The 23,421-nt window shown below is 38.6% G+C and overlaps 1 protein-coding gene across 4 annotated transcripts in view; it reads left to right on the forward strand.

Annotated features, from left to right (window-relative positions):
• Positions 1-1,207: 1,207 nt before the first annotated feature.
• ETNK1 (ethanolamine kinase 1) overlaps positions 1,208-23,421 on the forward strand; it is a 33,833-nt gene continuing 11,619 nt past the window's right edge. Inside the window, exons 1-7 of one of the 4 annotated variants that reach the window (XM_082043432.1) lie at positions 1,208-1,569; positions 13,362-13,621; positions 14,475-14,615; positions 16,569-16,711; positions 18,399-18,460; positions 20,205-20,346; positions 22,934-23,274. In XM_082043432.1, the coding sequence (XP_081899558.1) occupies positions 1,414-1,569; positions 13,362-13,621; positions 14,475-14,615; positions 16,569-16,711; positions 18,399-18,460; positions 20,205-20,321 (879 nt within the window). In that variant the 5' untranslated portion in view covers positions 1,208-1,413 and the 3' untranslated portion in view covers positions 20,322-20,346; positions 22,934-23,274. Of the gene's footprint in view, positions 1,570-13,361; positions 13,622-14,474; positions 14,616-16,568; positions 16,712-18,398; positions 18,461-20,204; positions 23,275-23,318; positions 23,403-23,421 lie in introns of those variants that run through there. The other 3 variants (XR_014183154.1, XM_082043431.1, XM_082043430.1) reach the window with 3 other exon arrangements.

Genomic DNA, 23,421 nt, shown 5'->3' on the forward strand with positions numbered 1-23,421 from the left:
AAGTGTTTAATGCTGTCTGAGGGGGAAGGTGTACAAGTGGGTGAATGAAGAAGAAACATTGGGATAAGGTGAGGTGTTCAACAGAAATAATAGAATTGATGATGCACTTACATAGTGAGGTCATGCAAAACCCTTCTGTGACAAGACAATGGCAATTTTTTGGTAAAAGAGAAGACACATTCACACATAGATAGTCACGGATGACACAGTGGAAAGGTTACTAATGCACAGCACTTTTGGAGAGGAATGAAAAATCAATTGAGAACTAAACCTGTAGGACTAGCTGTTTTCTTCATGGTGTTGTTCAATCTGAGCGTAAATTATGCCCCTTATCCTGACCTGGGTCTACTTAGAGTAACAAGTCTTCAGGGAAGACGTTGGCCTTTATTCCATTTGCTTAGTTCTTGTGTCTTAGGCTAACTTAATAAACTTGCTTTATAGCAGAGAAACTTCTTGGGTCTTCCGTGTTTCCTATATGTGAAAATCACAGAATGTCACAGGAGGCAGGTACTTACAGGAATATTAGGGGCAGCATAAAAATATTTCTTGAAAAGACAGAAAAGACGGGATCTTTTTTTTGTCTTGATTGGTAGAACGTTGTGGTATAGTCTGGGCTTTTTTTTTTGTCTGAAAATAACTCAAACTTGAAAGCAGTAACGTTTTCAAGATAAAACAGGAAAAAAAAAGGATGTAACTGTTCTGTACTGCTTACGAAAAGGATGATGTTTATGAATATATTTAAACTAGGGCGGGCGTGGAACGTGATACTTTCTCAGTGCCCTAAGGGGCCACAAGCGGCATCAAACTACAACCGGCTGAAACTGGAAAGCGGAGCAAGGTGGTTGGCAGGTACACACCCTGCAGGGGAGCGGAGAAGCAAAAAAAAAGGGGCGTGTTACGAAGAAACTGAAAGACAAAAATTAACCGCAGCAGATAACTCAGAGCCTGATTACAATCAAACATTTGCTCGGTGACCGACCGGGCGGCGCCCCGACAGCTGCCGGCCTCGCATTCCTTCACGCCCCGCCCGCCCCAGCGGTCGGGTGGCGGCTGGGGCCGCTCTCCCTCCCTCACGGCTGCCCCTCCACAGCGGCCAGGAGCTTTTGTTAGTCCGTCCCCCCCCTCGTTGCCCCACGGCCACGGGCAGGTGGAGGCGCGGGAGGGGGCTGAGGGAGCGGCGGCCGGCGGGCAGGTGAGGGGGGGAGGCGAAGGGCAGGGCGCCGCCAGGCCCCGCCTGCTCTCCCAAGCTGCTCCGCGCCGCAGCCGAGGGGGAGGTGGAGCTGCTTTATCGGGAGCCGAAGTGGAAATTTCCCCCTCAGTTGCCGGCTCCGCCGCGGAGGAGACGCTGAGGAGAGAGAGCCGCCCGCCCTCGCCGCCCAGTGCCGCGTCCCGTCCGACCGACCGACCGCCGTCATGTCCAACTACATCCACGTCCCGCCCGGCTCCCCGGAGGTGCCCAAGCTGGACATCACTGTCAGCGAGCGGGAGGGGCCCGGCTACCGCCAGGGCGCCCTGCAGCTCCTGCGCCGCCTGCGGCCCCACTGGAGACCCGAGGAGGTGACGCTGCAGGTACGACGGGAGGCCGGGCGCGCCGCCGGGGCCTTGCGCTTTAGGTCCCCGGTAAGGGATGCGGCAGCCTGGGCTTGGGCAGGGAGGGAAGAGAGACAGAGAGAGGAAGGAAGGGGGGAGGGCGGGCGGGCGGCCATTGTGCGGGGGAGCTGCCGCCTCGCTTCCTTCCCCTCCCCCTCCCCGCTCGCTCTCCGAACGCAGCCCCCTGTGCTGAGCCCCATTTGCTCGGCAGCCTGGCGGCGGGGCGTGTCGGCGCGGCAGCATCCCCTGCCCCCTCCCGGCCCTCCTCCTCCTTTCCCCCATCGCTCGCTTTCCTCTTCCTCCTTTCGTGCCGTCACCGCTGAAACTTGTCTCCCCCCCCTTGCCCCCGTTATCGGCGGGGAGAGCTCTCCCACCCGCTCTCGGCTGGCGGCCCCGCCGCACGCACGACCCCCGCTGCCGGCTCGGGGGGTGAGGGCTGCGGTACCGGTGAGGGACGGGATGGGCCAGGGCCCCGTGAGCCGGGCAGGGGGTGTTCGTGAAGCGGTGGTGGGGGCTGCCCACCTCCCCAGGGCAGAGCGGGAAGAGGAGGGGGCGGCTGCTGAGGCAACGGGGGCGCTCGGCCGTCGGCCTCGGAGCCTCGGCGGGCTCTGCCCGCGCCATCGCATGTTAATAAATATAAATACACGCCTTGGGTTCGTCGCGGAGTTTTGGGTTTTAGGCTGACGGTATCTCGGCAAGTGTCAGCCCCGTTAAGGTCCGTGCTCGCATCTGTTAGTCCCGGCCGTGCGGGGAAGTATCGCCGCTTAGTGTCTGGTATTCTCTAGGTGAGCGATCATTCATATTTGACGAGTCATCTGCCTGAGGATTGGCTGCTTTTGTGCTTCTAGAATATACGTAGCCTGGCCCCATGCAAGTCTCCAGTCAATTTACCTGGCTAAAGTAGCAGTTCAGTTGCAGCCTGTGTTTAGTTGAGCGTTTTGTTACACGCTGTTAAGCTGCCTTACTCAGCAGTTATTAATATGTGGAAGTGTTTTATTTAGTGAAGTTCCCCTGAAGAAAGCTGCTGGAACTAATTTATATAGAAAAACTGAGCACATAGAGGTAATAGCACATACATTGACTGATATTTTCTGAAGTTTCTTGGTAGGAATAGAAAATTGACATATGCCAGTCTAGTAACTGTGAAAATAAAACTTATGAGGTTTTTCTAAGTAATTTCTTTAAGAGCTGTAGGCATTAGGTTAAGCATAGTCCCAACATCTTGAGGTGCAATGAAAATAGATTTACAATGTGTAATTTTAAACAGGGTTCTTATAGTTCATAGAATATCCTGAATTGGAAGGGACCCAGAAGGATCATCAAGTCCAACTCCTGCCCTTTGCAGGACTACATAAAATTACCCTTGTTTTTGTTCTTTCAGTTCTCTGATGAGAGTACTTATCAACAGAACGTTTTGCTTTCTTTCCTACAGGAAAACTAATAAGTGAAAGTGAAACATTTTCTTATCAGGGAAGGATGACTAATCTTGTGGGAAAGTTCTAGTAGCTTTAAAGAAAAAAACATGCTGCTTCCTTCCTCTGTCACCCTCTTCAGAAGAAGCAATTAATAGAATAAAAACCACTGGTACCATTGGTGTGAAACAAGGACTAATTTGACTGGTTTTGCAAGTGAAGTGATAGTCTTCAGTCCATGGTTAGAGGTTTCTGTCTGAAAATTGTTGTGAGTTTTGTTTCAGCCAAGTTACTTTAAAACCCAAACTTTTCAACTAGTTGTATTATTATTATTAATAGTAATTTTGCTTTTTTGGACAGCAGAACATCCTATTTATGTAACTCTTTAATAACCTTTTATTTTTATCTCTTTAGTCTGTGTTTAAACTGCTATGTGCATGTAACAAGCAAGAATGCATGTGCTTTGAAACTAGTTGTATCATCACCATTGCTGCATTCTGTTAGTTCCACATGCATCACGTACAGTAAAATGCTGAAAAATTGCTGGTTTTATTAAGAGGATGGAGCAAGCAGAAGGTCTGCCTTGGAGCTGTTTCACTGGAGGGACATACATTTAGGAGGGAGATGAAAATGACAATCATGTTGCATGGAAAATACAGTTGAAACAACAGTATCATGGCAAAGTAGACAAAGAACATTGATAGGTGGAACAAACTACTACTTCCTCTGAACTCTGCTGTTACCTGCCTTTGCTCTTAGTGCCTCTTGGGTCGAAACAATTATTAAGAAGTTTAAGAGTTCAGACTTTGACTTTAGAAAGTTAATTAACTTCTCTCACAAAAGTTTACTATTTTGTGTCAAAATTATTTAGTCAGCTAAAATTTTTATAACAGTAGTTGAAGTGAGGATTAAGCATTAAAATTTTCTATCTAAGATTTATGTGTATTTAAAAACAGGAATATATTTTAACACTTTAAACTTTTTTTCAGAGAACATAAATGTAGGACAGAGGATACAAACTTAAATCTCTAGTTCTTTAATTATCCCTTTATTGCATCATTTAACAGAAAGTTGATATTAGCCATAAGCATTGCCAATTATTTGCTGAATCACAAGCAGTTCTACTGTAATCTATCTTACATTATATGTGAATGTTATCACTACAAACTAGTACAAATATTCAAGTTATTTTACACTGATAAAGAGAAACAAAATTTTCCTGTCTAGGCACTGACCTTCATGTAGATACTTTCTACAGTTGTCATCAGAGGATGTAATAGGAGCTGCATAGAACTAGGTATTGTGTTTTCTAACTCTTGAATTCCTGAAGCTTGATTTCTCTGCCTTACAGTAATACAAAGCAGTGTCGTCAAACCCAGTCTGTGCTTTTTGCAGTAGTCACTTTTGATTCTCTAACAGGTAATTTGGTAATAAAATTGTAGTGTGGTTCAGGTTGGAAGGGATCTCTGGAGATCTCTCTCACAACCAGCTCTAAAGCTCGCTGCTTGCTGAATTCAGAAATTGTTCGTGGTGAACATGAGAAAATCTTCTTTTGGATTTCATAAACAAAAATGCTCTTCAAAACTCATTCAAACCCTGTTTTGAGTTAGCGAACAGCTTGAATTGTGACAGTAGACATTTCAAATTTTATATTCTGAACAATTCTTTATTAATGAAAGATAAACTCTTTAATTATTTGAAGAGGTTCTGTCATCCTTCCTAATGTAAAAATACAATCACAGTTTGGAATCTTTTCCCAATCTTAAGAATTTCTTTTTTTTTTCTTCTTTTAAGGAGATTCGTTCATGTTAGTAATCGAAGATCAATGTTCGGTTACAGTATAGGAAGGTTGGTTACCACTTTAGTAAGTACAGATTCGGGATTCTTTATCTCATGACCTATTCTACATCTTGCAAGTCTGGTCATAATGAAGGATTCAGTAGGTTAATATGCAGTTTCCTTTCTGCAGTGTAATATTATGGTGCAGGAAAAACAATGTGTATTTTTTTGCGTTCTGAAGTAATCGTTAGCATTGAGAATGAAAGCTGCTTGTTTTTATTGGCGAAAAAGCTTAGTATTAATAGTGTCAATTTACACCATTATTTGGATAGACCAGCATGATAACTTGTGTGTGAAAAAAATCAGCTGCAAAATAATATAAAACATAATAAACATTGTGTTATAGCGAACAGTGCTCTTGTCCTGGCCCAAACCTAAGGGGAAAGGGAGGTAGGGAGTCAGTTTTGCAAAGGGGATTGAATTCTTCAATAAGACTTCCCTTCTTCCCCTCACCCCTCCCCAAATCCTGCAAGCTCCTATGATCTCCAGATCAGTCTAATTATTTTGGCTTGTGTGGTGTGGTTTTGAGTTGGGTGTTTTTGTTTTCTCTGGAATAATTGGACATTGCTTGATTTCTGGTATCGTGTCTTTGTTGGCAAGATGTACGTCTTCGCATGACTTTCCTATTGCAGCATTTTATAATTCTTCGCAAAAATTTATTCCTGTAGCTATGAAATGTCAACACACAAGACAGAGCCATGCTTATAAAGAACTGTGATTTCACCATGAAAACAACACTACTATCAATTTTTTTATATATGAGGTTAGCTTTTTCCCTGTTATTTTGCTTTTTTCTTCTGGACTTGGGCTTAATAGCTTTGCTTCAGGCAGTGTTTTCTGGCTGCTGCTCTAATTTCTTTGCTTGTGTGGATTTTAGCATTTTCTTTGTAACAAACTGTGGTTATGTTCAGATTTCTCAACTAGTTAAAATATTTCACAGTTTATTTAAACAGACTGAGTATGGGGTTTAAAGCTTTGAAATAAATTACTGGTAACAGAAAATGTTAGTCTTGGAAACAAAGTAAACTAACTTTATATTTTGTATCTCAGTGTCATTTTTCAGGAGAGGTCTTCATTGCTTAGCTGTTTTCAGGACATGCTCTTACCAGTTGTGAAAACAGTCACGACATAAAGAGGAATCACTGATTTCACAGATTAACATTCTGAAGTGATAATATCTTTAAATGAAGAAGTGATGAGTGAAGGAAAGAATAAGAAAAGTTAGAGTTTCAGAATGGGTTGCGCTGCTGATGTGTTGTGGAAAAGCTAATTTGAGGTGTGCCTTGAGCACGGAGTCACAGTGAGTGGGAAATGTGGGCAGTATTGGATGTCATTTGAGGCTGGGTTGGTTTCTCCATTCTTATTGAGCTTCTGATAAAGCTCGATAATCTCAATCCCTTGTTGTAAAGGGTTTTTGTGATATCAGCGGATGAGGCAGCAATCATATGTGGTGACGTTTTATGTAATTTATGTGTATGAGGTCATCCAGCTATGTACAGTGTAGGTGTGTTTGTATTGATGACTCTGGTTCTAATTATAGAGAATTGGTATTTGTTTAGACACGGCTTGCATCTGGCTAGGTAATAGCATATAACTTATGCTATAGACTTGAAACACTGGAAATGAAGGTAGCTTATCTAAGATGTTATAGTTCCTGTTTGCCCTTCCCCTCTGCCCCCTTTCCCACCCCCCCTTTACACAGATATTTCATGTCAAAGTCTTCCAGGGTGAGTAGCAGCAAATTCATTCTTTGAGTTTGGATAAAATTTTAGGCTCCTTTTGTATTAGCTTAATTTTTATCTGTAACAATCTGTATCTGTATCAATATCACAAAATCTGTAAAAATATCTAAACTAATTCACAACTTTAGCAGTCTTAACTAGTTATCTGATGTTGACTGTTTTGAGTTAGGAGGATATTCTTCAGAAACAAGACGAAAAATATGTAATTTCTCTTTGAGGTTTTCTTCTGACAAACAAAAAAGCTTTCTCATCTTGTCACGCATTTAGATCAGAAACAGTCCTTGCAAGTGGTGACATATCTTTAGCATTTATAGTAGACTACTGGCTGAATTTTTAAATGGTATTTATATTGAGAATATGGAGGATGTGAAACTTCAGTTAAGACTTTGAGAGAGAAAAAAACCCCACAACAAAAAATGGAAACAAAACACACACCATGGGGGCATAGGGGGAACCCAAACAAAAAAACCCGAACTGAATTCTTCCTTGAAGTGGCAGTGTTGATAGTTTGGTAACCAAAAAAATGCTTAAGTGATACTATGCAGCATAGGTAGTGGTGGTATTGCTTTCTCTGTGCTGCTGCATCCCAAGAGAACAGTAGAAAACTATTAGGTTGGTGCAAATGTAATTGTGGTTTTGGACTGTGAATTTTAAATCATTATAACTAGGCTCAAACACACATTTATAGAAACCATTACAATCAACAGTTTTGCCAATGAAAAATGAGTTTGTTTATTCCTGTAGTGTAAAAATCTGTGCTCTGACATTTGATGAACTCTTGGAAAGCATTTTCTGCATTCTGCTGGTTGTGGAAGCACTTTCCTTGCAAAAAGTTGAGATGCTTGAAGAAGTGGTAGTCGGTTGCTGAGAGGTCAGAGGAATATGGGGGATGAGGCAAAACTTTGTATCCCAATTTGTATGACTTTTGAAGCACTGGTTGTGTGACATGTGGTCAGGCATTATTGTGGAGAAGAATTGGGCCCTTTCTGTTGACCAGTGCCAGCTGCACGCGTTGTGGTTTTCAGTGTATCTCATCGATTTGCTGAGCAGGCTTCTCAGATGTCATGGTTTCACCAGGGTTCAGAAAGCTGTAGTGGATCAGACCTGCAGCAGACTGCCAAAGTGCTTTGGAGGTTCTTCTTGTTCAACCACTGAGATGGTCATCATGTAAAATCCACTTCTTGTTGCACGTCACAATCTGATCGAGAAATGGTTTTTGTTGTTGTGTAGAATAAGAGAAGACAACATGTCAAAACAATTATTTTTAAATTTTTGGTCAGCTCATGAGGCACCCACTTCTCAAGCTTTTTCACTTTTCCAATTTGCTTCAAACACTGAACAACCATAGAACAGTCGACACTGAGTTTTTTGGTAACTTCTGGTGTAGCTGTAAGAGGATCAGCTTTGATTGCTCTCAGTTGGTCATCATCAACTTCTGATGGCTGACCACTATGCTCCTCATCTTCAAGGCTCTTGTCCCCTTAGTGAAACTCCTTGACCCACCACTGCACTGTACATTCATTAGCAGTTCCTGGGCCAAATGTGTTATTGATGTTGTGAGTTATCTCTACTGCTTTATGACCCATTTTGAACTCGAATAAGAAAATAGCTTGAATTTGCTTTTTGTCTAACATAATTTCCATAGTCTAAAATAAATATACAACATGTAATAAGTCAGTAGCAAATAAAACATAGCTTGAGAAAAGCACATTAAAGGATGTGTAACATAACCACATTTAAGAATGTATGCAAAATCAAAGGGCAAATTTCAACAACGCAAGACCCGCAATTACTTTTGCACCAACCTAATAGTTTTAGATTCGTGCTACCTCACCTGAAAGTATTTACTACAATGTGATAAATACATATCACAATAATTAAATTTTTGCAGATTACAAGAGTACCAGAAACTTGCTGCTGGACTTTTTTAATGCATTGTATCGGGTTCTTGACTTCTGTCAGCTCTTTGTATTTCTTGATTTCTTTCCATAACTTTCTATCTGCTATTCATAACATTTTTTGAATTCTTCCTTCTTCTTCCACATGGCCTTGAGTTTACTGATTATCTTATCTGTGTCATCAGAGTCCCTTCTTTGTTAACGCTGCTGAACTGGTTATTTTTTTATAGAACTCCTCTTTTGCTCTACTCCATCTTGAGTTACATTTCAGGCAAGAATTGATTGTTTAAATGCCATAGTGAAGGCATTCTGAATAAAAGATTAAAGTGAAATTATATTCTTTTACTGGTAGAAAGATGTTTTCTCATGATGGAATATGGAAATTTTCTATTCTGCATAATGTTATTAAATAGAAAGTAAGCAAACCCTTCTGCCTTTTTAAGAAGAAATAACTGAAATGCTCCTGGGTGTAAATAATTACTTAGAGCAGCATGTTACAAATAGATGTTAATAAGTAGTAGTTCCTAAATTATCAGCTGAGGTAGTCCAATTTCCTTGTTGTAGATTTCTTTTTATTAACACTAATGAGATTTGTTTTAAGGGGATAATAGGCCTGTGCAGTATGACAAAAGATGTACAGTGGCCAGAAGTTTCTGTTTAACAGCATAAGCAAGTAGAATTCTTACTGTTTCTTTGTGTCAGCACTGCTTAATGTCTGTGGGTTGTTTGTGGTTTTTTGTGTTGCTTTTTTTGTTTGGTTGTTGTTGTATTTTGTTTTTTGGTGTGTTTGTTTTGGTTTGGTTTTTTTTGTTTTGTTTTGTATTATCACTATTTCTGATGACCATAGAGCCTTATAATTTTCATGGTGCCATTTTGTATGCATAGAAAGGCAAGAATAATTAGAGGGCTGTTTTATAAGAAACAGCGGCAGCATAGGTTCCAGTGATTTGCAATAGTGCGGTTGTATGTTTGGGATTATTGCCTGTTTTGTTTGCTGCCTTTGCCATTCAAGAAAGACAATAGACTTATTTTTCTTCAGGGGGTAATGGATTTTGTACTTACTGGTTTTGATTCTTCTTAGTTCAGCAGAACTTTTACTTTTTGGCCTTGCAGTGGTAGGATAAGAGCATTTCCTAATGCTACATTTCAGAAGTTTTAATTTAAGTGTGGCAGACAAGATACCTTTTATCTTGATTGACAGCTCAACATAAATAACTTTCAGCAAAGTGCTCTTTAAACTTTTTAATCAGTTAATTATGCTTTTATGCTTAAAATGTATGAGAATCAGTACTTCTGCATTGATTTGCCATATTAGAGTGTTGTGTCCCATTCTTGGCTCCCCAGTATGAGAAAGATCCAGGCTTGCTAGAGCAATTCCAGCAAAGGGCTGTGAAGATGACTGAGGGACTGGAGCATCTTTCATGTGGGGAGTGTCTGAGGGCTGGGACTGTTCAGCCTGGAAAAAAAAAGAGGCCTTGTGGGGATCTTATTGGTGTGTATAAATACTTGGTGGGGGGGAAAGAAGAAGAGGGACAAAATAAAACCACATGCAAAATTCCTTCTGGAACAGGTTGCCCAGACAGGTTGTAGTGTCTCCAGGCTTCCTGGAGATTTTGCTGGACACAGTCCTGGGCAACTGGCTCTTATTGGCCTTGTTTGAGCAGACAGGTTGAACTAGATGATCACAGGAAGGTCCCTTCCAATCTAAGTGATCCTGTGACAATACACTTACAAGGGAGAAGTTTATAAATTGAATATGTTATAATATAAAGTTGTAATTTGTGATTCGCAAGCCATACTTGAATCGCATTTAAGTACTGCCTGTTCAAATTAGGTAGCACCTTTCAAGCACGTCAAACTTCTCTTGATACAGCATGTACATTGTTGCAGCAATATGCTCATGTGCACAGAGAAAACTGAAAACATCTACATATGTGTCAAGCAAAAGAACAGGGCAGTGTAAGAATACAGTTGTATCCATTTTAATGAGAAAAGCAGTATCTATAGTGTGAAATGGTATAGTTTTCTTAGTTGTGCTGATTAACATTGTAACATTTAGTTGCTGTGCAGACTGTTTGAGATAAGATTCTTCATGGCTTTTCTCCTGTCTGGGTTATTGAAATAATAGCTAGTAATAAAGTGTGCCCATAAATTGTAAAACCTTCATTTTGAGTCAGTCAAGGAGGCTTTGTAAGTAGGTTTCTTATGAATTTATGGTTGCCCTGTGTAGATGAAAGTTATGTGATTGCTGAACCTACTTCTGGAAGTTTAAGTGTTCTTAACTGTTTAAAAAAAAAAAAAGGGAGTACTTTCACATCCTTTGCTATTTTGCATCTCTCCTCAGGAATCTTGAGCTGTATCTTGTTGAGTTTATTTACCTTGTAGCATAGGAGTGCTGTGGAAAGCAAGACGTAATAGCTAAAACACAGCATCTTCCACTGTAAGTCTTGTCATTTTCTAAATGGGAGACTTGACTCAACTTAAGATTTTTTTTTTTTTTTTTTTTTTGGAGGGGGTGTGTGTTTAAAAAAAAAAGAAAAGGGCTTCTGATGCTTGATTTCTCTATATCTCTGAGATTTGGAAAAAAGCTGTCACTTGTGTTTGAATGATAGTACTTTACTTTTGAAAATAAAGGCTACCTCTTGGAGGGGCATGGGGAAGTCCAAGTTTCTGAATTGTTTGGTTTTCAAAACAACCCAAAATTGACCAAGATTCAAAGGAATGATAGTGCCTGTAGAGAAGTTCGCCTGTTGTTGACATGTATCTTAATAAAAGAAAAAACATTAATGTTTAATATAGGTCTGAAATGCAACAGACCTCTCAATTTATCAGTATTTTTGCTCTGGGCCTGACTTAGAGTTTGAGGGAGGAGAAATGCAGGAAGATGTGTGAATAAGGAATTGAAACTGTTGTCATTGTACACTTAGTATTTGAATTCTGATAAATAGGTTTCAAGTTTTAGCTGATTTTTCTGACATCTGTTACAATTATGAATTAAAAAAATATATATATATTAAGAGTCTTCATGTTGCCTTTAAATAAAAGCTGCTTCAAGGACCTGCATAGGTTGTGAAAGCTCTGTTAAAGGTGATCAGACCATATGTCCCATTTGTCTCTCACGCATATGCATGTGAATAACTAAATGAGAATTAATGATAAAAAGCACTTTGTAACGAAATGTGTCACATTAAACTTGCAAGATGTTTGTCCGAGGGAAAATTGTGTACGTTGACCAGCTTTGAAGCTACTTCCTGCTGCTTCGTGCAAGGTCCTGAAAGGAGCTTTTGTTCTTCATGTGAGAGTTTATTATTTTTAAATTGAGCTTTAATTCAACTTTTGGGAGCAACAGTGGGAGAAAACGTATGACAGTAACCACTAAAAAAATTGTACTTGAATATGAATTACATTTGCTGTAATAACCTTGACTTTAAATTGTTCACTGCTTATGCCTAAGGCTGTGGCAGCTGTTCAGTAGTTATGAAAACATTGGCATTCTTGCTTGTGATACTGCTTGTCACCTGAGAATGTTAATGTCTTGCCTGTTGGTCACTCACCTAACAGCTAGAGTTAATATGGGTAGTGCTCATCCAGCAAGTTCTTAAGCATTCAGTCTGTGTTGACAAAGTGCAAAGAATTTGAAAGCACCAAACATCTGTTTTCTGCTTTGTAAAACTGTCCCAGACTGTAGGAGATTAAGAACTGCTGTGTTGCTCTTGCAGGCACTGAGCTGGATTTCAAGTGCTTGACTACATGCAGCCCAGTAACTTGGGATTTAGTCTGCTTGTCAGGCAGTGTTTGCAAGAGTTCAGAGTATATAATGACTGTTTTGGGGCTGGGCTCATTATCAAATGGAAAGGAGAAGCAGCAGTTAAGGAGTATTTGTTGTTTGTGCTTTTTTTTTTTTTTTTTTTTGTCTGCCCTCTGCTTTTTCCATGACTAGGAACTTGTATCCATGCCTCTCTCATTATTTGAGGGGCAGGGAGTAGGTTGTCATTAGATGTAAACATAATGCTCAAATAATGTTCTTACTTTTGTAGAAAGTTACTTGCTTTATCTTCAGGATGTTCAGGCATCAGTGACTTGACTGGGCAAAGTCTAGTAAATTACAGGGCTTTAAATGTTGTGTTTATATTTGTCTTAATGATAAGGACTTGAAGTGTTGTGGGTTGTTTTTGTTTCCTTTTTCCTTTTAAATGGCATGTACCAGCTACGAAGTAAAGTGGGAGGATAGTGGTGTGGTCTGAAGCTTTTAAATTTGGAATGGTACTTGAGGCTGAAGACTGGGATTTTGCATTTTAAGTACTGTCTCAAATGTGTAGAGGAGCAAAAGTGACTTTAGGAATTGTTCTCAATCAGTAGAACCTCAAGGCTGGTGGGAAGATTATAACCACTGAACTTGAACTGTTTCTGACCTGAATTTAAAAGGAGTTGGTTTAGAACTCCAGGAGTATCTTTTACCAGTGATGTACTGATCATCAAGTACTGAAATTCTGAAGTGCATCAAAATTGTTATTGGTTTTGTGCTGCCTGTATTCATGACTGTTTTTCTGTTTAGGACTGACTGGTTTAGGATTCCTGCCTTGTTGGGGCTTTGCTTTCAGCCATTTAGCCTGTCAGTTTCAGAGTGGTTATGTGGAAGCTTATTTTACAATATTAGGCTTTCCATTATTGCCTTTTACAGGTAGCATTTCAGTAGTTTACAGTACTGTAGCACATTTTCCTTTTTGCATTTTGTGTTACTGGGAAAAATCCTTGCCATTTTCTCCATTATTTTCTTGTATCTTAAAGTGTTTTCATGAACTAAAGAATAACCCTGCATTCATTTCCTGCATGTTGAAAATACAGATCTGAGTTGCTTCTGCATTATTTTTATTTTTCAGCTCTTCACTGACGGAATCACCAATAAACTAATTGGCTGCTACGTGGGTGACATAACAGACGATGTGGTTCTAGTTAGAATCTATGGCAATAAGACCGAGCTCTTAGTAGATCGGGATGAGGAGGTGAAGAGTTTCCGCGTGTTACAGGCTCACGGCTGTGCACCTCAACTGTACTGTACTTTTAATAATGGCCTGTGCTACGAGTTCATGCAGGGAGAAGCACTGGATCCAGAGCATGTATGCAATCCAGATATTTTCAGGTAACCTTTTTTATTATTATTTCATTATTCAAGTTCTGTGCTGCATTTATAGTGTTCTGTCAGGCCCAAAGGATCTCAAGCTTAGTTTATGAGCAGGCAGAGAAGAAATATTTCTATAACTCTGCACTAAGTTGATGTTCACACTCACGACAGCTTACGGTCTTCTGTCTTAGTTATCATGGTGTTTCAGTGCTGAACCAATGATCCTTTCTGCCTCCCCAGAAAGCTATATACTCACTAGAGGTCTAGTGAGTACTTAATTGTGAGTATTTACTTACTTACTTGTGAGTATTTAATACTTGCATATTACTGTTAGGGAGATCATTTAACATGGTGGAGTTGTGGGGGGCTGGACTTGATTAAAGCGAGTACTTTCAGCTCTGTTTCTAATACATTCCTTTTGTGAATAAGTTCAAGATAGACTTCTGTAGAGAGAGATTTTTTTTTAACTATTAGCAGTATACAGAAAGTGCTGATGTCTTAAGATTTTAGATTTTCATATATGCACTAAAATGTATTTGCCTAACAATGGCAGCTAATTTAAATCAACTCTTCTAAAGATAAGCAAGTTGAGGAATAGACTGTAAATACAGGTGAAGTATGCATGCTGTGTCTGAACTGCCTCCTCTCCCTTAAGTAGTGCTGCTAATGACCTTTTAAGCCTTTACAGGTGCTACCCTATATCTGTGCTGCTCTTGTTTAAACCTCTTTGGATTCCCTTGCTGCATTTTTTACAGTTTTTCTGTTAAATATATTGTAGTTGTCTTCTCTTGTTGCTAGGAAAAATATGACAAAGACTGTTATATCTACTGCAATTATAACATTAATTTTAAACTTTTAAAAAATTTTTTAGACTCATTGCCAGACAGCTAGCTAAAATCCATACTATTCATGCACACAATGGATGGATCCCTAAATCTAATCTGTGGCTGAAGATGGGGAAATACTTCTCTCTCATACCCACAGAATTTATGGATGAAGAAGTAAATAAAAGGTAGATATTTCATTATGTGATTTCCAGATTTCCCATTCTTTCTAGTGGAGAGGTAAAAGAATGTTTAAAAAGAAAAGTTTGGGTTACCATGTAATGTAGAAAGTGTGTAAAATTTTGCGTTTAGTCATACTGTTTATACTGAAGTAGCTATGTAAACGTCAAATATGGTAAGGAAAAACTTTAAATTCATTTGGTATATTGTGTATATAATACATGCAGTTCTTGGTTTAATTGGGCACTCAATAGCGCAGGGCAACGAAGATGATGAAGGGAGTGGAGCATCTCCCTTATGAGGAAATGCTGAGGGAGCTGGGTCTCTTTAGCTTGGAGTAGACTGAGGGGTGACCTTATTAATGTTTACAAATATGTAAAGGGTGAGTGTCAAGAGGATGGAGCCAGGCTCTTCTCAGTGACAACCAACGGTACGACAAGGGATAATGGGTTCGATCTGGAACACTAGAGGTTCCACTTAAATTTGAGAAGAAACTTCTTCTCAGTAAGGGTGCCAGAGCACTGGAACAGGCTGTCCAGGGGGGTTGTGGAGTCTCCTACTCTGCAGACATTCAAAACCCGCCTGGACACCTTCCTGTGTAACCTCATCTAGGTGTTCCTGCTCCGGCAGGGGGATTGGACTAGATGATCTTTCGAGGTCCCTTCCAATCCCTAACATTCTGTGATTCCATGATTCTGTAGTTTACTCTTTTTAAAGAACCACGGTCAAGTGAAATATTTCTTGAGGTAGTTGTGTCTCAACAGCTTTTAAGAGATCTATCAGTCTCCCAAACTGAGACCTATGTTCTGGGTGAATACTGAAAGCATATTTCCTGGGGTTGCAGGAGTACTGCTTGTTGTTCATTCCCATCTGCACCTCTTAGCTCTCCTGTGTTTGTCCATAATTGCATGGCATAAAAATTAATAAAAGGGTGTTTTGTATGATGAGATGAACTCCCAAAGCATTTTCCAGAGGAGAAATATGTATCAGCTCATTCTAGACTCGTACAATCATGCAGTTTTACATGGGTTTAAGGATTTAGTTACATTTTGTTTTTAGCATCCTGGTATAGCTCTTGTATTGTCCATCAAACTTTTTTCTTAGGAGCTTAAAAAAATAAGTATTTCTGAAGGGTGCTAGCATCAGTCACTGGAAGATTTGGATAAGAGGAATGGCAAAGCTAGGACCAGTATTTTATTTTTACATTAAGTTTCTGTGTTGTAATCTAAATCTTGAGTTGAAGACTTTTTCAGGGATTTGAGATCAAACTTAAAACTGTAATTCAGAGCTGTTTGTACGATATAATAAACTTCATATCACTCAGTAAGCAGATTCCAGCTTTAAAACATTCTTCATAGAACTTTGAAATCACTGGTGCCAACTTGCCCTTCTTGCTGCATTGTAATTAAAGAATGATCTAGCAAAGTTGTTTGACATTGTTTCTTCTACAACATAACATTTGTAAGAAAACTGACAAAATTTGAGTAGTTAATTGAAAGTCTAAAATAAAAAACACCTACTGAAGCATGTTTACTGTGGCTAGACCTAAAAATGAGTCCTAATTTCCTTTGTATAGATACATATAGTACTTGCTATGCATTCTGTTTGAAGGCAGTAATGTAGTGTGAGTGAAGTGAATGAAATTCATGCTATAACACTTGTAATCTTTACTCCTTTAAAAAACATGCAGGATAGGGTTCAAGTTCCGCTCCCAATTTTTAGACTACTGTCAGTTTTACAGCACAAACAATCTTCAGAGAATTGGGATGACAGAAGGGAAATTATTGTTGTAATTTGACTGCCTTGGTGCCAGGGGAAAGAATGCTCTTGTTTGGGAGAAGGTCTATTGAATTATTTGAAATAAGGAGGTAGTGGAAAATAACAAGTTATTTCATTACAAATACTCGGTATGGAAATCATTTTACTAAATATTAACACTCAAACTTATTTTACCTGAAAAGGTTTTTAAGTGACATTCCAAGTCCTCAAGTTCTTCAGGAAGAGATGGCCTGGATGAAGGAAAGGCTGTCAAATTTAGGATCCCCAGTGGTACTCTGTCACAATGACCTGTTGTGTAAGAATATTATTTACAACAAGAAACGAGGTAGGTATTGAACTAAACAGTAAGTAGTGGATTAGTTTGTTTATGCTGTGGTTGCATTTGTTACATCAGTAGTGTCATTTTACTGACTTTAACAAGCAAACTCAATTTGAGCTTTCAAGACCCAATGTAGTGGTAGTGATACCTGTGCAAATTTTAAGTTGCTTAATTAACTAATTCTCATCTATATGTTACTGTACAGATGAAGAATGTTTGTGTTCCTTGCTTTATTTTAATGAATTTGTTAATCCCTAGTCTGCCTGTATGACTAGGCTTCAAAGTGTGTATTTGTTTGTTAACTCTATTCTAGTCATATAAAGCTTGTCAGAAGAAAAGTCATACAAGCATAGAAAATAACGTGAAGATATTATCTTCTATAATGTGTGTGTTGTTCTGATTTTTTGATTGTTGGAAGATACCTTCATAATGAAGTATCTTAATGATACTTAAAACTACACTCTGACTCAATTTATTTCCTCCATGAGGTACTTAGGCATCTTAAAGATTTCTCCTGTAAATACATAGTTTAAGCAATTGTAGGCAGTACATGTCTTAGGAGAGATTAAATACTTTTTTTTTTTTGATTATAATAAGTTTAACTCATAATTCATGTTATTATAGAATGCCTTAACTAAAAATCTATAAAGCTTCTGTATAAACCCATTTTTTTATTCCTGGATTTTAGTGGTTTGAGGTTCGGTTACTAAATAAATAAATTAAACAGGTTATTGAAACAAACTCGTGACGCTAAAATTACCGTGGTGCAGTAAGAATGCACAACTTTCCTCCCATCTCAAATACCTGATCTCAGCTGAGTGCAACAAAATTATTCAGGCTAGATGAAGATGTTCTTCTGAAGTGAGGATGACATATTCCTTCTAGTAGCTTCATATTTGTTTGTGACAGTTTGATATCACTGTTGGTATGTAAGCCAAAAGCATATGAAGTAAATGACTATGAATTGAACTGGAGTATTCTCCGTCAGTCATAACTGGTCTTTGACCTTTTAAGTTTATATGCCTTAATTTCTAAATCAAAACTAAAAAAAAAAAATGCTGGAGTTGGTTCTAGTATGAAAACTGGCTGTGTATATGTAACCAATTTCTTCATCAGATACGCACTGAATGCATGTAAATTGAGAAAATAGTCTTTTAGTGGCTTGTATACAAGTTTCCCCCTAGTGATACAATTCTGAAGGGAATTGCTAGCACTTCTATAGGTATATACATACGCATATATATATACATATACCTGTACAGTGCTATTAACAGCAGTATTAAATTCTAAGAATTCAGTATGTAAGTTCAGTGGTTTTATGTATTTACAATGGTAAGTTATAGTTCTGCTTAAAAAGAGGAGGGTGGGGAAAGCATGAAAGGTATGCAAAAAAAAAAACCCCAACAAACAAACAACAAAATAGCTTGTGGTCTTAAACACATTGAAGTTGTGATACTGTGGTACCAAATATAAATCTGTTGTTTCTTTCAGTGCTGAAGCTACCTTGAGTTTTAGCATTCCATAACAGACCCATTGAGGTAAAAGTAACTTTATAGTCACTTTTCATAGTAGAACCATGCTGGGAAAAAATAAAAAAATCAAGGAGTTCCTTTAGAGGCTCACTATCACAGTCAATAGGCTTGAAATTCCTGCTTGTAAAACAAATGCTATATGCTTTTCTTTTTGTAAACAGAATGGAGGAAAAAACAATGCCAGCAGTGCATCACTTATGAGCAATCCTACAATAATGAGTGTGTGAGTGCTTAGTGTTTGGGGACAGGGTGGGGAGGAGGGAGGTGCATAAAGCACTCTGGCTTCAAGCTCGCTGTAAACATCTTGGGGGGGAAATTACTTGGAAATATGAAACACATATTTATTAAACTTCAGTTTGAATGTTGCACATGTACTGTGTTGTAGAACTTCTACAATCTGGGTACAACAGGTACCATTTTCATAGTAACCAAACCTCAATGCCATCTGTAGAGTATTTGTTGGTTGAAAGCTGTTTCTTACAGTTACATTGTACAGAGCGAAAAGTATCAACCTGTCAGTACAATTTTGAGATGAGGAACATGATTTTGGAACTGGAACCTTAGCTTTTAACTGTAAATAAACATGTATTGCTGGAATTCTGCTTAGGAGAGCAAAAGTTTTTATTGGTATACAAATAAATTTGCAAGAGCACAAAATAGAATCTTTAAAGATGTACTTTGTTAAGTATGGCATCAAACAGTATGAAGGCAGTTCAAAGCTTTGGTGATGCTGTACTCTTACTAAATTTACTCTTTCATCTAGAAAGGCTCATGTGTATCAAAAAGACCTTGGTTGACCCTAAGCTGGAACTAAAGAGAGGATCAGTCTTCTAGATCAACTACTAATTTTTTTTTTCTCCCTTCCCAGTAAAGTTTGAGCAAAGCTGGTAGCATCTATCTGGCTTTTCAGAAGCTGACAAAAAAGAACTCACTGTATTTATAATTTTGTTGGTGAATGCTTAATTTGCACATTTACTAGGCGTGGGGTGGGTGTGTGTATGTATTTTTTTTTAAGTTGCAGACTATCGATACATACTAGGACTCCTGTCCAATGCAGTTAGAATGATTGTGGTTTGTCCCAGTGCTTTGCTTTAGACTTGTACTCTGCATTAAATTCATGCTAAATTTGCAAACCTGAAAGAAAAATCATAGTTTTGTCACATGCTGCTTTTATGAAGAATCAGTCTCTTTTCCTTACATTTTATTTATGAGACTGGAATAGAATGTTGAGTGCTAGCTTCATTTAATGGAGTGTCACTCGTCTTATTTGAGTCTGTTCATGCTGTGGCTCAGAGGACTCTGCCTCTTGCTGTTTTGTTAATGTCCGCTTGCAGTCACTCAGGATATGAAAATTTGCAAGTATTACTTTATATAACTTATAATTATCAGCGTGAACTACTCTTTGAAGGATACAACTAAGAGCTTCACGTTGCTCTTAATTACAATTTGGGCATCAAGATAGTCAAAATATGCTTGATGCTTGGTACTGCTTCTTTGTAGACCTTGTGTTCTGATGCTTTTTTAAAGTTTGGTATTTTTTTTTTTTTTCAATATGACTTCGAAGTTTCCAAAAATACCTGATGCTTTAAGAGTATTCAAATACTTGCTATTCAGTAAGACCAAGTATCAGTATTCTTTTGTCAATATCTGTTTGTGCTCTTTTTGAATGTATTAAAATCACCTGCCAGGAAGTTAAGTGGTAGATGGCTAGTTTTGTTCTGTTTATTCCCTCTGCCTACCCAATGTTTTCTATGATCTTTGGTAGGAGTCTGTGGGTGCTCAGTGCTTCTGAAGACTGAGGTATGTTTAAGGCTTCTGGTTTTGATCTAAAAAACTTTTTTTTCTTTTTTTGCAGAGGTATATTGGGTATTTATAGCTAAAATTATTCTTTGGGTATATGACCCATTTGTGAATTTTCGAGTATGTTCATAGCATAGATCATTGTCTTTACTGAAGCTGTCTTCTAGGGCCTCAGTGCCTCACCTGATGAGCAGGATGGGACGGAACTCAGGATACATCATTCTGCTGTGGTAACTACAGCTGGGACTTGCACGTCGGAAGTGCTTACCTTATTAAACCGTTAAAAATGAAGAGCAGCTAGAAAGAGAGGTGTTGTCGGCCTCCTGTCTTTCGGTTCACTGAGGAGATCCAACAGATGTCCTCTTGACTACTACTTGATCTATTTAAAAAATGAATTTCTGGCATATGGAACACAACATGTATTCCATTTCATGTATTTATGTAGTTTTCATGGATTACATTGCATGTTGTCTACATTAGTAGACCCCTTGATGAAAGGAGTGCTTTTCAGCTTGAAATGTTCAATACTCTTGATGTCTATTCCTGTTGATAACAGCAGCTTCTCCAGAGAGTTGATAGAGCTTAATTTTAAATCATGTCCCACTTCAATAAAATACAAATGCACTTTGACTAGTGTCTCTTGTTAGTCTGCCTGCCCCCTGTGAAACCAGCAGGATGTACAAATTCTTTGTACTTACTAAAAACCCCAAAACAAAAGCTAGCTGCTTAACTACTGGTGTAAGCCATATCTTTTAGGAGTGGCTTTCCTATATATAATCTACATATGAATCCTATATGAACCGCAGTAAATCTTAAAAGCAACTTCTAATACTGTAGATATTTAAATAATCAATGCAGAGCTTCTTCTGCTTCTAAAACAAGGTAGCTGAGACATGTATGCGTTTGTGAAGTGGCAGACTTAGAGTTTTTGCTTTCTTTCAGTTTCACAAAGAACTGTGCATCTTAGAGCGTTTCATGCAAAAATTAAACTTTGGGTTGAGTTCCGCTGTAGCCTAAGTCTGAAAGAGATCAGTAAAAATGCAGGACTTTTAAACTTTGAACTTCTGTCTTATTGAATGTGAGTTTGCCAGATTTTCTTCATCTGCTAGAGATAAGTATGCTATTGTTGCTACCATGGGGTAGTACATACTGTGCTGCTTGTACACTGAGTGGAGGTCTATCGTGTCACTTGTTCACATGCATTTCCCCATGGAAGAGTGCCTGGTGACAGCCTCATGTGTATCTTGTTAGATTCAATTTCTTATTGTGCATAATGTTACTTATATCTGCAATTAAATTTTAAATGTTAGGTGTCCTTAAAAATGCATGAATGCACATAGGTATAGTCAAGATGAAATTTGTACATAAAAGAAATTAAAAGTATTTCTTATGTTGATATCTTGCAAGTAGACTTTTGCTTGCCATGTCTGTATTTTACATGGGGGAGAAAGGAAAACCTTCTGAATATGAGCAATATCAAATGTTTGTGTGTGTAGGGGGGGAACTTCAAGAGGTCAGCTGCGTAGCAGAATAGTAACCAGAGTTGGGCTGTGCATTTTCATTGGCTTGTAACTTTCAGGTCTTTCTTTTTAAAAGTAATACTAAAGAACCAGTAGGAAATGCAAGCCTATGTGGTACATGAGTCTGCCAGTCAAGCAGTGGCAGAAGTTAATCTTTGACAACATTATAACATCTTGGCTGCAGCTGCTGTAAAACTTCTTGTCCCTTCAGAGTTCTAGAGAACCTCAATTTTCTGTTGCCAAGAAGATTTTCCTGGGAGGAGCTTGCCATTCTGCAGGCCATTTTCATGTTTGTCAGAACCTAAAAGGTTTAATCTCATAACCTTGGTAAGCAATCCTCTTTCTGTGGAAGTAAGGGTAAGCTCTGACTTAGAGGATTGTGACTAAGTGATTTTGTTTGTGTTGTGGGGTATAACTAACATTATAAGTGCTCAGGCAAGAGGATTTATCTATCTGGAAAACACTGTGTTAGTATTTCAAATATGGTAAAGATGAACTGTATATATATATACATACAAGGAACACTTCTAACAAAGCTGTTCTGTGGTAACTTTGGCCAGGACATTTGTCTGGCAAGGCTATTGCATTTGATATGTGCAATATCCATTAATCATAAAGAGGCAGTATGTTAGACACTTAAAATCCTTAGTCTAGGAAATACTTAACATTATTCTTGATTTTTTTTTTGTTTGTTTTTGTAAACTGGAGTTACGATAGCTAGCATTAGTATCTGTTAGATGCTTGCAGTCCTGCTAAGATGATGTTCATTGTAATAGAAGGAATATGTTTTTGTTGAGTAAATATGCAGCTAGTCAGCGAAAGAATGGGTGTAGTGAGGGAGAGGGATGCAACTGTGAAAATTACCCATTTCAGCCTAGCAGTGGGAAAGATAAGGTTTTACATTGTAATGTTCTAGTGTGAACAATGCTTAAGTTAACCCATTGCTTAATTTACTGAAAATTTCAGAAATTTTGCTGGTTTCTCTTAAAAGACAAGAGTTCTAGTTTTACCCAATCCATCCTGTTAATGTCTTGACCGATGTACTGTAGATGTTCTTGAGCAGGTTCAATGCTGTATTACCTTGAGTGAAGCATTTTCCTTAGCTTTGCTATAGGTGAATGCATTTTGGAAACATTTAGGGCTACTTGCTGCTTTACCAGTCCTTGTTTACATAACACTATGTAGTTTCAAGGACTTGAAGATTGTCTGCTGGTTTCTTGAAATTAGTTAGAGTCAGCTAAAAAAAGCAACAATTAATAATAGTCTTGCTTTGCGAGTGTGGTTGGGGGAAACAGGAAATATCAACATGTTGCAATGTGTAAGTCCACTGTGGTTTTATACTTGTTTTAGAGTAAACAAGACTGTTCTTTAAGCAGGAGATGAATTTATCTGCTGTTTCTACATAAAGTTTGTTTAAAGGATCCTCTACTGTATTTCTTGTTTTGAAGGTAAGGGATGCCCTCATGTGGTAAATGTTAAAATTGAAATTCTGCTATTCAGAGTTTAAAAATTGAGAACCGTAATCTCCAGGTAGTTATTTAAGAGCTTTCTTGAATGAATATTCAAGGAAATCTCATATAATAAAAATCACAGCCTTACCCTGGAATGTCTTGAGTGTACACAATGGGGCATAAGCAAGATGGGTGTGTGGTTTAGTTTAGTTTTGTTTTTTTCCTGAAAACTTCAAAGGACAACAAAGGATTAGGGCTGTGACTTCATTTGATATGAATTCTGATGTTGCTGCTCTTGTGTCTCACATAGGTGATGTGCAGTTCATAGACTATGAGTACTCTGGATACAACTACCTGGCTTATGACATTGGAAATCACTTCAATGAATTTGCAGGTAAAAAATAGATTTCTGA

Source organism: Streptopelia decaocto (assembly GCF_964273445.1).
Source record: "Streptopelia decaocto genome assembly, chromosome: 1".
In the NCBI taxonomy this organism is placed as follows: domain Eukaryota; kingdom Metazoa; phylum Chordata; class Aves; order Columbiformes; family Columbidae; genus Streptopelia; species Streptopelia decaocto.